Raw genomic sequence first — 14,821 nt, 5'->3', positions numbered from 1 at the left:
AACCCCCACAGCTTCACCAGTCGTTGCGGCAAACCCTCTCCTGACCGTTTCAGTGTCAGATCCCCTTTAACAAGTAGAACTTCCACACATCTGCAGCATGAAAGGTGCATCGGAGAACCAATGGTCAACTTCAGTAGAGAGAAAGAACTCCCGCACTTCTTCACTTGAAGTCAGTTATAAAGCATATTTCAGTTGTATGACCTTCATCAGGTTGTCTTTTCCTGCATGAAATACTTTAGGGAAGAAGAGGCAATTGGCAACCGAGGGGTGTAACCACTACAACACACTATCACAGACAAACAATATCTCAATATTAGAGAGAGGCCATTGCAAGGCAATCTCAACACACCTTGGAGACACACGCCATTATTCTCTGAAATTCAATGCATATCAAATAAGAGTGGGAGATCATGCTGATGTTCCCAGTGAACAACAGAATGTAGATCTGCTGTATGAAGGATGTGAATTTATTATAAACAAGTGCACAGTGCCCGTGGAGCCATCGCGATTGTTCTATCTATCCATTTATCCATCAGTCTATCTATCCATTTATCCATCAGTCTATCTAAAACAGACATTTTGGCTCCTGAGCCAAAGTCCAATTGAATGGAGGCAAAAGGACGTGCCCAGGCGGCTCTGTGGCGCCCACCTTGGGTCGGAGCCGGCAGAGGGTGGTTCGGTGCACTCCGGGCTCTCCTCCCACATACCCCAGTTCCAAACCTGAGTCTCTAGCGCCCCCACATGGGGAGCTGGCTTTGTTCAAAGTTTTGGTTCTATGCACATGCACGTTTGTGCGGTACATGTTTAGGTATTGCTGCATTTGCTAAGTTGAGAGCTTTCTGCCAGTCCAAACCGCGTGTCTCCGTGTGTGACCTTCCCAGGTGGAGATAAGGCCATTTCAATCTTGCTGCACCCTCTAGTGGCTAGTTGGTGCATGTGAACACTGGTCCGGTCGCCAGTTCTTTTCTGCCATTATAGTAAAATTATAGTAAAGATATATAGTAAGATTGTTCAAAAAGCTTTCACATCCCTATTGAAGAATCTAGGGAGAAATGTCTATAACATCTACAGAGTCTTACTGATATGTATTTGATTTAATATGTTTGTTTGTTTTCACGTGAACACTGTGTAGTCGATAGAGTGAGGGAGACAGCTGATGCTGCTGTGGCCGTTGGGGGAAATGGGTGTCAAGAGGTCACACTTAGGCCACAGGGGGGGGCTCTCCTCTGGGGTATCAACTGCACATCTCTATGGGACACACAACCCAGACTGACAACCAATGGTGATTAAGACATCATGTTAGGGTGACAGACGACACATCTGTTTGGTCACTCCTCCATCAATCTAACTTCACTAGGCCCTAAACGGGCAGGCCTAGGCGTGGGGGGTGGGCCGAGAGAGCACTATTTAACGTCTCAACCAAACCTTGAGACTTCGATTTGGAAACGGTAGGCAACTCGGCCAGACAGATTCGCTGCTCCCAGCAGGCAGACACGCTGATGACACCATGCGGGGAGGCCTTGACTGTCTAAGGCCTTGACTTCGCGCCACAGCCGCAGCCATTAGAGAAGCAGGGAGAGAGTGAGAAACTAGGGAAACATCCGAGTGTTCCATGCGATTGTATCTTTGTACAATAAATCTATCATCTGTCGCCGCTTCCAATCCCGTGTTGGGGTGATTTAATCAATAACTATCACAACAAGAAGGCTATTAACATCGTGGTTCATAATTAGATGGTACTGCAACTTTTATTAAGGCTTACAAAAAAATTATCGACAGAAGTAGGATATGCACATCATGGAAAAACTTCAAAAAACTGGTGCTGGACTAGAGTATATCCAAGTAAAAGAAGATGATGTCCGCACACAGTATAAGGACATCATCTTCTTTTACTTACAAAAATATTACACAACGCAGAGCAACAGAAGAAAATACCTCAAAAGCCAACACTATGTCCACCTCCAATTCTCCTCTCACAGCCTTTATGATTAAATCAGTCTCCCCATGCCTCCAGTATCCCATCCCTAACAATATCTCCAGACTCTTTAAATTCTTACACACTCTTGTTAAAGATGTCTAACAGTACTCATTATGTAGTCAGTGGAGTGTTGGAAGAGTTGGAAGACGACCTGGTGACTCTACAAGCGTCGGACTGCCTGCCTGTTCATTGCATGCAACATCTTTTGTGATGATGTCTGAATGATACCATTGCCATGATGGAGGAAGTGGTTATGCACAGTTACCTGGAGATCTGGGAGTCCCCAGTGAGCCACCTCCATTTGCAGAGGACCTAATTAGGAAGTTTGCTTCAAAGGCCTTCATGCACCTGGGTTTCACACTTGCTAGATTACCTAGGGGCTGAGAGAGAGAGAGAGAGAGAGAGAGAGAGAGAGAGAAACGGGCCACATATTCTCTGGTACGTTCTCAGGACTGCAGTGGCGATTTTAGACCCCTTTTATGCATGCTCAAGCACCCGTAAATTTCATCTTAGCACCCCTAAAAGCTTATTTTTAATCATTATTTATATTATTTTCTGAAATAATTTTTAACTTAGAGACAGGGGACAAACAAATGCAGGTGGATTGGAGCTTTATTTAAACAGGTTTAATATCCAGTATTCTTTCCTGGCCACCCACAGCTCTGTCCTCGTCACCCTGGTCATCTTGTGATGGCACACATGGCAGTGGTGGAAGGGCACCGTTGAGGTCGAGATCCACCTGAACACACTGAGACAAGGGTTAAGCCTTAAAGGAGTAGTAAAAGGAAATGCATGTTTAGCCCTGTTTTAAGGTTACTTATGATCATATACAATGGTTCACTAGGTGAGTTTCTTCTCTTTGAAATCGAGAGTTTAACATGTTTTTGAATGATTTTTCAAGATGCCCATCCACATCCATTGTATGACCTAAACGGTGGTAGAGCAATTATCAACTTTCTCGAAAATGCTAGCTTTGTCAACATTTGGATCTGAACCATTGTATATGATCATAAGTAACCTTAAAACAGGGCTAAACATGCATTTTTCCTTTACTACTCCTTTAAGGGGTGAGACTGAGGAAGAGCCGGGAAGGCTCGAAACGTTACACACGCTAGGGTGTTAACCTAATAAATCAATTGGGAGCTATACCAGTGATGTGGACAATCTCTTTTTCATTAAGCCCTAGCTTTCCCTGCCTGTGTTTGTCTCTGAACATCAGCTCCCTCACCAAAAAAGCACAGCAGAGGATGTACTTCCTGAGGCAGTTCAAGAAATTCAACATGCCAAAGGCAATGATGGTACTCTTCTACACCTCCATCATCGAGTCCGTCCTCACCTTCTCCATCGCTATCTGGTTCTCTGCTGCAACAAAAAAAGACAATGGCACACACATTGTACAGTATATACAGTTGAGCCGGAAAGTCTGTACACCCCTTTCACCTTCTCCATGTTTTATTACATTACAAACTTATTCTACAATAGATTGAGTTCATTTTTGCCTCAAACATCTACATACAATAGCCAATAATGAGGAAGTGATGTTTTATTTCTTTTTAGAAAATATGCAATTTTCTACGCACACCCTTAGCCTAATACTTGGTTGATGCACGTTTGGCAGCAATTACAGCTTCAAGGCGTCTTGGGAAAGAAGCTACGAGTTTGGCATACTTGTTTATGGAGATTTTTAGCCATTCCTCTTGGCATATACTTGCAAACTCCATCAGGGTGGATGGGGAGTGTTGGTATACAGCCATTCTCAGCTCTTTCCACAGATGTTCAATTGGATTCAGGTTTGGGCTCTGCCTGGGCCACTCAAGGACATTCACAGACTTTCTCCGAAGTCACTCCTTTGTTCTCTTGGCTGTGTGCTTGGAGTTGTTGTCATGTTGGAAGGTAAACCTTCGCCCCAGTCTGAGTTCCAAAGCGCTCTGGAGCAGGTTTTTTTCAAGGATCTCGGAGTACTTAGCTGCATTCATCTTTCCCTTTATCAGGACTAGTCGCCCGTTCCCGCTGCAAAAAAACATCCACACATCATGATGCTGCCACCGCCATGCTTCACTGTCGGGATGGTGGATGGATATTATCCCGGTGATGAGCAGTGCCTGGTTTCCTCCAGACGTGACACTTGGTATTCAGGCCAAAAAATTAAATTTTGTTTTCATCAGACCAGAGAATCTTGATTCTCATGGTTTGAGAGTCCTCTAGGTGCCTTTTGGCAAACTCCAAGCAGGCTGTTGTGCCTCTTACTGAGGACTGGCTTCCGTCTGGTCACTCTACCATAAAGGCCTGATTGGTGGAGTGCTGCCTGGATGGTTCTCCCATCTCCACAAGGATACGCTGGAGCTCTGTCAAAGTGACCCTCGGGTTCCTGCTCATCTCCCTGGCCAAGGACAGTCTTCCCCGATGGCTCAGTTTGGCCGGGCAGCCAGGTGGAGGGGGGGGGGGGGGGGGGGGGGGGGGGGGGGGGGGGGGGTAGGCTGAGTTCTTCCTGAAGTTGACCACCATTTCCACTGTTTTTAGAGCATTAAGCTCCAGGTTGTTCCCGCCGCACTAGGACAACAGCTGCTCAATCTCCCACCTGTAGGCGGACTAGTCCTATGAGGGTGGTGTCGTCCGCAAACATCAAGAGCTTCACAGACTGATGGATGGAGGTGCAGCTGTTCGTGTACAGAGTGAATAGTAGGGGGGAAAGAACATAGCCCTGTGGGAAGCTGGTACTGGTGGACTTGGGGTCAGAGATGTTCTTCCCCAGCTTCACACGCTGTGTCCTGTTGGAAAGGAAGTCTGTGATCCATCTGCGGGTCGAGTCAAGCATTCGTAGCAGGGAGAATCCATGCTCCAGTGTGGCTGGGAGGAGGGTGTTGAAGGCCGAGCTGAAGTTCACAAACAGAATCCTGGTATAAGTGTCCAGGTGCTGTATGACATAGTGAAGAGCCATGTTCACCGCGTCGTCCACGGACCTGTTGGCTTGTAAGCAAACTGCAGAGGGTCCAGGAGTGGGTCTGTGATGGACTTGAGGTGGACCAGAATGCACCATTACCCTAAACTAATTCCTAGTATGTTTAAACCTTATAGTATACATGGCTAATAAACAGATCTTGAATCTTGAACCAGGGTTAAGGGGGGTTGATGTGAGACATTGGAGTGGAAAGAAAACAGCCCCTCTCTCTGGGGAATCTTGTTTATCTGGATCTAAGGATCACCTTTCCACACTCACTCCCTCTCTCTCACCCTCCCTCACTCACTCCCTCCCTCCATCTGCTCATGCATCACCTCTGGCTTCAGACATGGATGCGCATCATTGTTCAGGGAGAACAGGGGACAAAGCGCATTTGTGCACGATGATGACATTTGTCTACATTTGAACTAGCTGTTAGTTCTCGTTCTAAATTCATAACTCTGTGGTGAATGTCTCAATACTATGCAAATGTGTATCCACCACAATACCGTGATATTGATTTTAGGCCATACCGCTCAGCCCTAGTTGACAGTATACACAACAGCCTTTAACTTTGAATGCACACTGCATTTTTGATAAATTACAGTCTGGTTTCCATCAGAAGCATTCTACGGAAACAGCTCTCCTGTTTGAGGAGTCTCAAATTACATCTGATGTGGGCGAATGCTCCGTCCTGGTGCTACTAGATTTATCACAGCTTTCGAAACAGTAGATCTCTGCATCCTGATAGAACCCAGGAATAGAAAGGCTTTGGCAGTGGGTAGGTATCTCTGGCAGCGCCCTGGGGCCTCATTTATCATTGTGGATACACCCTTTTTCATTTACACCTGCTTTTTGTACTTGCTTTACTCCGCAAATAATGTGATGTTTCATGCCAAAACTCAATGGGAAATATTGTGAGATATATACACAATATTTCCCATCGAGTTTTGTCATGATACATCACATTATTTGAGGTTTCCCCCCCAAAAAATGTGTGCGCATCACCCCCCAAAGACCTATTCTGAGCCAGGAAAAACCCTGTTAGGTCCAGCAAACCCTGTCGCATTACTCCCATCCTAGCTTCCTTACACTGGCTCCCCATCAATTTTAGGATCCAGTGTAAGGTACTTACCATCACTTCTAGAGCTCTGCATGGTCAGGCAGGCACCTGCGTACATTTGTGACCTGCTCCATCTCAATAGTACTCATCTTTTCAGACAGGCCTTTGTCTAGCCTCATGTGTCTTTTTTATGTGTTTTTACAGCATATCCTTGTTTTTACTAGTGGTTCTAAATTCTAGCTCAATAAATCTCCAATGTTCATGAAAGAAACTGACACAAATTCCATGACATGGTAGATGTAGTGTGACATGTTTCAGAATTTAATCACAAAAACTGCATTTTTGACAGTTTTTGAATTCTGTCCTCATCCTGTCCCCTCAAAAAATACACTACCCACAATCGCAACAGCAACGTCTCCACCAATCAGTGACGTCGATGTTGGCAACCCCGCCAAAATGGCGTACCCTAGAACTACAATTGGCTTAATTGACTCTGATTGAAAGAAGACCTGTGCCACTGATTTTTCATTGGTTTCTTTGTTCATTATTTGCTGTCGATATATCCCTGGTGTTTCCTATGCCATCTTGTAGCCTAAATTTCTCTTCCCAGGTTTGTCTTTTGTTCTCCGCTTGTTGGGTGTACTTTGGTTTTATTGTTTAGTCTTTGGTTTTGTTTTTCGCCCCTCGTAGTGCCTTTATTTTATTTATTTTATTAAACATTTAGTGGCATCTGCTGAACCTGCCTCGAGCCTGTGATTGGGTGACATTTACATGCAACCCTGGTGATTGCTGAAGTCAGTGTGAAACTATCTATGGCTTCTCACTTGACAGGTCGCTCAACAAAGATCATGACTTGCCCTTGGTGTAACGTTGTGAGTTCAAGCCAAGGGTGATGCAGAATAAAAATGCAAATGCTACTCAGCAGGGGTGCAAATTAATCAGGGGTGAAAAAGGTGACAAAGATGGGCTCCCTAGGAGGGTTATGGAATAATTTATTCACCCTGAAGGTTCAGATTTGCTTCTTTGCATGCTGCTCTCTATAGTTTAAATGATGAAAGGAACACTGGACGCCAGATTTCAATACATCTTGAACGTTTACTGACAATTATACTCAGTACTGTACATGATTCTGAAGAGTGCTCTCTACCTGACTAAACGCAACCTTCTCCCTTTGACTTCTGCAGAGGCAAGGATGATCCTGCACCATCCAATCACAGTTCTTCTCAACATCCCAAAGTTAACCTGAATCTTACTGGCAGAACCCTAATTTACATTTCTGAATCTCTCTGTCTTGCTTATACAGTCTCTTTAGCTGCCTTTTTATAGCTACATGTCAATACTTGTATATTTAACTGAATACGTTACATATGGGAAAGCATAGTGAAGCGTTCCTGTTTATCGAAACTTTCACTTCAATACGTGACAATGCTGGTGTATTCTGAAGGTGACCTAAAACCATGCTTCATATATTATGAAGATGTCCCGTGTGCAAAATGTTTTGAATATCCACTTTAAAAATGGGATTTACAGTCAATTTTACATGAGGATGTAGGGATTTGGATGTATTTGGATGTACCGGAGGAAGACCTTGTAGGTCGAAACGTTCCCTATTAAATTACAGTGGGAGCTAAAAAAAAAAGTGTGCGGATATTCTTATTATCCCTATATAGGGATTTGTCACACTGTCAATGGGAAGCACTGGCATTTTTATTTTCTCCCTTACCTTTACAGGTACTGGTGTCTCTTTTGCTCCTACTGGTCTCACTTAAAGTAAGTCTGCTTTGTTTTCTTAAGAATGTGTTAATTTCAGAAAAGCCAGAAAATGTATACAGCAAAATAATCTACACAAATAATATACAACATCACTTTACAAGGAGCACCATTCTCGGACATTTGCTACTTCCTAAGCCGAGAACAAATTATCTTAGATCCACGGTCATATATACAGTAGAGCAATCACAGACTGGAATTAACTTCCCTTTATAATTGCAAGTATACAAAACAGGTTCACTTTCAAGACACGATTGAGGAATTATCTATGCAGCAGATGACCACATGATAGGTCATTGTGTATGTACAGACTTTGTTGTCTTGTCATGACTGTCATGTACTGTGTAACTGTGTTGTTGGGTCTATCCGTATACTGTAATGTCCCTGTGATGTTGTGATGTCGAGATGTTGTGTCAGTAGTGTGTCTTGTTTTATGTGTTGTAATGTCATGCTGCATGTCATTATGTGTATAAGTGTACTATGTGTTGTAATGTAATTGTATGTGACTGTATGCGATGTTATGTATGTTATATGTTATGTGTACATGTGTACGTACTGTATGTTTGTGTGTATGTATGTTATTTTATTTTAATTTTTGTGGACCCCAGGAAGATAAGTGGTTGTCCTAAAACCACTAATGGGGATCCTAATACAACTATAAAACTATAAACATTAGTTTCATAATATAAAATAAGGATTCATAGTATAATATTCTAATCACAGTGGTGTGGATGGGGATTGAACCTATGCTTTTCACTTTACGAGACCAAAGTCTTGCTACTCAGCTACCAAGACAGTCTTGCCTTAATCCTCGCTACAAGGACTTCTATTTCACAATGGAAACACCGTCATTGTCGTTAATTCAGTCAGCACTTATGAATGGATGAATGAGGTGGGTTAGTGACCATTTAAAGACAATTATGGTCATGTAGAGGGTGGGATATGAGGCTGATCAACGTGCACACATTTCCAGGTAGATGTGAAATTGTGTGCAGGTGCAGGTTTTTAGCACACGCCATTTTTGGGTTTTGTGCTCTCACACTTTTGGTATGAAGTATAGCCTACACAATGTTTTATAAATGAGAACTCAGGACCCCAAACTGTATAAGTGTACTGTACCAAGTTTCATGCTTTTATGAAAAAGTGAATGTTTTTTCACATATTACCTGGACTAATTGGCTGTAACAGCTGAATGCTTTCGAAAATCAAAAATCCATCTGAGAGGCTTGGTCTGAAGATCGGAGAAAAGTTGTGTCCTGTGAAAATTTTGTAGACTTTTTCATAAAATTAATTATGGTGAAAAATGACGTCATAGGGTGTGTTGAATTCATCTTGAGCCAAGGAATCCAACGGTACCTCAGGCATACAGGTCAAATGTTGTGTGCATAAATGCACCTCCAACTTAGCACGTTGTTGGCGCAAGAGTGTTTAAGGTGTCTACATGAGACTTGGTGACAACGGTCTTGGGACTGTCCCAGATCAGTGTGCCAAATTTCACACCTTTTCACTATAGGGTTTTATGGGCAGAAGAAGTCAAGAAGAAGACGAATAGAAGAAGGACCTGAGCCTCCTAAGGAAGTAGAGTGGGCTCTGTCCCTTCTTGTAGATGACCTTGGTCTTATAATCTATTAATTATTGATACAGGTCTGGAAGCCTAGCCAACTCACTGTTCTTTCCCTTAGGAATCACTGATGTTACAGCTTCCTTCGGATCAGTTCACCTTGTTCAAGTGTATAATTAAATCATGACTCAAGTAGTTGTTCACTGAATGTTACCACTCAGATGGTAGACTGTCTCTTCCAGGGGACTTATTAGCCTACTCATTGCTTTCTCAATTTCTGTTTTTATTTTTATTTTTTTTATTTTGTAATGGGTGAAGTCAGAAGGTCATTTTGGTCTTTCCCAGTTGCTGGTAAGTCCAGTGTTTCTAGAAAAGCTCTCATTTGGTCAATATCAGCAGACAGAGGCTGGCTATACACATTTCCATAATAGTTACTTAATATAGTTTCAATCTCTTTGGGTTCATACTAATAGAATAGAATAGATCATTTTTATATACCCCAATTTCTTTTGTCTGTGGTAATGTGGAGTCTTGTGTATTCTTATGTTATTCAATTTCAATCAGTTTTTCCTTTTCCTTCTTATAGGCTTCTTTGTCTTTTTTGATAGATACTGTCTTAGCAATAAGCTTCCCTCTCATGACTCCTTTAAGGAAGCAGGGTTAACCTAATTTTCATTTTCAAATGTTATAATCTATTTTTTGATCTCCTATAACCTCCACATCATTACCATTCCCCAGACAGGTATTTTACCAGAGCCGTCTGACGGCAGCTGTAGCTTCCAGACAGCTTGTGTAGACACGACTGGTGGAGCTCTTATGGTAATTAGAATATAAGTGATAGATTGAAGACCAGACCTGTTCCCTCTGCAAACAGAGCTTCTTGAAGTATTTTACACTGAATTCTTTGTTTTTAACCTGTTTTTCCTATACAGGTACCTTTTAGGGACAAGCATCGGAAATTAGCTTTAGCTAAAAATACCATGGTATTGCACGAATAATTTATTAATGTTTAATGCATCTGTCCCTGCCAAATAAACAATAAATGAAATGAAATGAAATTGAGGAAAGTTGCAAAGAAGTTGAATAGTGTTATCAGAGAAGCACTACGCACAATGTTATTTGAAGCCACCAGTTTAGTGGTACAGATTGGCTTGCCGCGCAGTCAGACAAATATGTTTTTAGTCTCTGCTCCAATATTGTCTTCTCATTTTTCTCCCCCAGCCCCTTCTCTCCAGGACTGTCACTTAGCTGTTTGTCATCCTGCCTGCTGGAGTCTCCACCCAACTGCACCATGGGAGTTTGTTTCCACTGGAACTTCTGCTATGCATAAGGCCTGAGAGGTCAACATGGAAACCGACAGCTACACCCCTAATCCGACCACCAGTGAATGGGCTGGGACGGTTGTGGACGTGGGGTGGATGGGGGTTAGAGATGAGGGCACCCAGGGGGTGGCAGGCCCCCCCAGCCCAGCTTGGTACATGCCCTACCCCCTGGGCTTCCAGGTGTCCCTGACGGCCTTCCTCATGCTGGAGCTGGTGCTGGGCTTCAGCAGCAACCTGACAGTGCTGGTGCTCTACTTCTCCCAATCCAACCTGGTGGACTCGGTCAGCAACATGGTGACGGTCAACCTGCACGTGTTGGACGTGGTCGTGTGCTCGCTGTGTCTGCCCCTGACTCTAGTGGTGCTACTGCTGCCGCCGGGACCCAACCTGGCCCTGCTCTGCTGCTTCCACGAAGCCTGCGTCACCTTCGCCAGCATCGCCACCGCCGTCAACGTCCTGGTCATCAGCGTGGACCGCTACGACATCTCCGTGCGACCAGCCAACAGGCTGCTGACCCCTCGAAGGGCGGCACTGTTATTGGCTGCCGTCTGGGTCACCTCCCTGGCCGTCTTCTTCATACCTTTCCTTGAGGTGGAGTTCTTCTCCAGGAGCGGGGCGGACAGCGGGCGGCTCAGTCCCCCCTCCTCCTCCTCCTCCGCTCCCGGCGCCACCTCTCCGGCGCGGCAGAACCGGACCCTTCTGTGTGTGGGCGGGCAGGGCTACCACTCCGACCTGGCCATGTACTACCACCTCCTGCTACAGGTGCCCATCTTCTTCACCACGGTGGCTGTCATGCTGTTCACATACTCGCGCATCCTGCGGGCCTTGAATGTCCGCACCGGCTCCCACCTGCGGAAGAAGGTCGGCCGCTTCAGGGGCTCCTCCTACAGAGGCCGACAGAAGATGAAGAGGATGAGTCTGGGGGTGACGGAGGGAGGGGAGGGGTGTGTGAACGTCACCACGCAGCTCACCCACCCTCCCTTCATCCCATCGCCCACCCCCACCGCCACCTCCCCGCCAGCCCTGTCCTCTGCCCCCATGGTCTGCTCTCCTGTGCCCGTTGGCGTCCAGGCTTCCGTGTCGGCCATTATCGCCCTGCGGCGGGTGGTGAGGCGCCACCGAGACCGGCGCGAGCGCCAGAGGAGGGTGTTCCGGATGTCTCTCCTCATCATCTCCACCTTCCTGGGCTGCTGGGCGCCTCTCTCCGTGGCCAACGTGCTGATCCTGTGCCTGGGCCCCAGCGATGCCCTGGTCAGCCTACGCCTCTGGTTCCTGGCCCTGGCTTACGGCACCACCGTCTCCCACCCCCTGCTCTATGCCTTCACCCGCCAGAAGCTGCGCCGCGTGCTGAAGGCCAAGGTGAAGAAGAGGGTGGTATCCCTGCTCCAGGTGGACCCCTCACCAGGGAGCACCGTCATACATAACTCCTGGGTAGAGCCGAGGAAGGGAGGCCGGACGGTTCAGCTGGAGGCCGGTGATGCCGCTGACCGCTGCCTGACAGAGGCTCCGAGAAACCAGCGCCGGCTAGACATGTGTGTTACACTACCAATGCCCAATCAATAATGTGTCTGGGTCTTGTGTATGTTATTCATGGTACTCACCTGCTTAATGAGGGAAATCCACTGTTTAGTTCCACCAGCAGGACCACATCTGACGGACCGTCTCCTAAGCCGCTATTGATGGTCATACTTCCGGCATGTTAAGACCAATCCATGTGTGTATAGTTGAAATACTGAAGTATCTGTGCTTACATAACTGCTCTAAACAGTGTTTAGCCAGCAGATGATGTGAATGCCACCCACTCAAGCACTCTAAGACAGCTCCCAAGACTACACAAAAACACTGCCACACATCCATGTATTACTTGCCTTAATTCTGTTGAATGATTAACTGTTGATTGTGTTATATTATTTATGTCACTTATTTATTTGTCACATAAATGTGAGTAGCATCTCAGTATTAGGTAAATACTGGTTCATTAGATATTCATGTAAATGCAAACTGATGTACAGTATATATCTTTACAACCTGATGTGTGTATCTGTACAACCTGTTGTGTGAATCTGTGCAACCTCTTGTGTGTGTATAGTGATGCAGAACTGTGCTGTTGAGAGGGGGGAGTTCTCAAGTAGACAAATGCAAGGAAGTGATAAAGGTTTTTATCTTATTGGAAAAATGGAAGCAATGTTTTTATGATGCCATGCTACACATGGCTACAAATGGCACTTTAGCATGGAATTTGTAATTACATGTATTTATATAAATGGGTAGGTTTCTGGTATTATTAGCAGTGTAGTAATGGTATACTGTTTTGTGCTACTGAATGACAAGTTCAGGTCAAATGAGGTTATCAGAAGATTTATTGAAGACACATTTGGTGGATATGTAACTCTGTACATATTTCCTAAACAACTGCAATGTATATTCATACACACACACACACACACACACAAGGGCTGGGCGATATTTCAAATTAATTCAATTAATGCACGTTTTGGTTTTTAAACGATATGTGAAAAATGGCTCAAATGCCAGCGCCAGCAGTTCTCTCAGGGCACGTTTAGAAATTTAGGTTTTGTCCCCTCCACTTTCTCTCATCTTTCAAATGATATTTCTCTTTGCCTGCCTCTCTCTGCCAATTTCTCAGCTGTTTGCCGGTCCAGTTTCTCTGACTGCAAGGTAATGAGCATGGATTTTCAGAGAGGTGCTTATTCTCATGCAATAAAAGTGGAATGGATTCATATATGACTCGTCCTTGTAGCAGTTCTCCTTTTCGGGCCATTTTTATTAGCCTACCCTGTAGTAGGCCTAGGACATCTAGGCCTACAGAAATTGATGACATAGCCTACTCGAATGACACAGGTCTAATTGAATACCACTAAATGTTTCCACCGTTTATTCTCTCTCAGACTAAAAGGTCAGTCTAATAAAGAAAACTATTTTTGAATCACGTTTTCTCTCGAGTCCATGTAAATGTGATAAAAATTGATTCAAATCATAAATATATTGCTCAGCCCTAATACACACACACACACACACACACTACAACTGTTGTCCATGGTGTTCTCATCTATCTGAATGTATAGCGAATATTTACTGAGAATATAAATAAATGTGACTATTAAGGTCTTGGTAGTGTAGCCTTTTCTCTGGTTTTACTACGCCTCAGTCCCCCTCGTCATCATGCATGTTGCAGTAGACGGGTTCTTTCAAACTTGAGTGATGATAAGAGCTATTTATAGGCCATCTTAGAGAACACAGTTTTAAATGGTGCAAGCCTGTGGAGTCGGTGTTCCCTTATGGCCACAATGGCTCCACTAATGGCCACAATGGCAAACATGCACACTAGTATGAGTCAGGCTATATGCAACATATACACACTGCATTAACAATAAGAATGACAATCTAGTGGTGTTAGTTACAGACTGGAGTTCTCTAGGCTTACTATGGGCTACTGGATTGTATTTCTAGGCAATCACCCCTCTCCAGCTAGAATCTAATCAGATTTTTATACTGGTAATGATATGCATACAGTATACACATCTGGACCTTTCACGCTGCTGTGATCACAATGCTCTTGTGTGTACTTGTTGTGGGGATGTCTCTTGGCACCACTATGATAGCCTGCATACAGTACATTATTCAGATAGGTGTGTGTTTGAATGTGTTGTGAGTTTTGTAAAAAGCTTGGCCCAGCCTAAGGTTTCAAAAGAGCTCCCAAAGTCCCTGTCCTGTTGTCACTAAAAGGCTTTCTACCAAAGTGACAAAAACTGAATGTTTGTCAGCTTGCACCTGACTTCAAAGGGTGGGGTAGCCTACTGGGACAGGAGAGTGTGTGAAAACATTTTATTGCGCTGTCAAGAAAAATAATGCCTTAAGCTCAGGCTGTATGCTTTTCTGTTAGACGAAGACACTGAAGCCAACAAGTTCATCTAAGCAGCAGGTGATTGTTCCTATAGGCAGTGTCATAACTGTGTATGGTGCGGGAATGTTGGGCCCTGCAGGATGAAGGGAGGTCGGCTATGTGGGTTTTAACTGAAGGGCACGGTAGACTTCATATCACTAGAGCAATAACATTCAACTCTAACAACAGGAGGACCTTTTTACCAATGATGCATTATTTACCTGACTTATTAAAAACATTAAATTTTCTATCAATTATTTACAATCAAGTCAAAACTATTAATGA

At 44.4% G+C, this 14,821-nt stretch overlaps 1 protein-coding gene across 1 annotated transcript; it reads left to right on the top strand.

The window, feature by feature from the left end:
* Positions 1 to 10,656: 10,656 nt before the first annotated feature.
* LOC311311297 (G-protein coupled receptor 22-like) lies at positions 10,657 to 12,195 on the top strand (the record flags this gene model as incomplete). Its single annotated transcript, XM_084440977.1, has 1 exon — positions 10,657 to 12,195. One exon carries the CDS (start codon positions 10,657 to 10,659, stop codon positions 12,193 to 12,195), a length of 1,539 nt encoding a protein of 512 aa, XP_084297103.1.
* Positions 12,196 to 14,821: the final 2,626 nt, after the last annotated feature.

This window comes from Borostomias antarcticus (genome assembly GCF_949987555.1).
Source record: "Borostomias antarcticus genome assembly, chromosome: 7".
Taxonomy (NCBI): Eukaryota; Metazoa; Chordata; class Actinopteri; order Stomiiformes; family Stomiidae; genus Borostomias; species Borostomias antarcticus.
The sequence above is the reverse complement of the archived record's forward strand: the minus strand, read 5'-3'. Positions and strand labels throughout refer to the sequence as shown.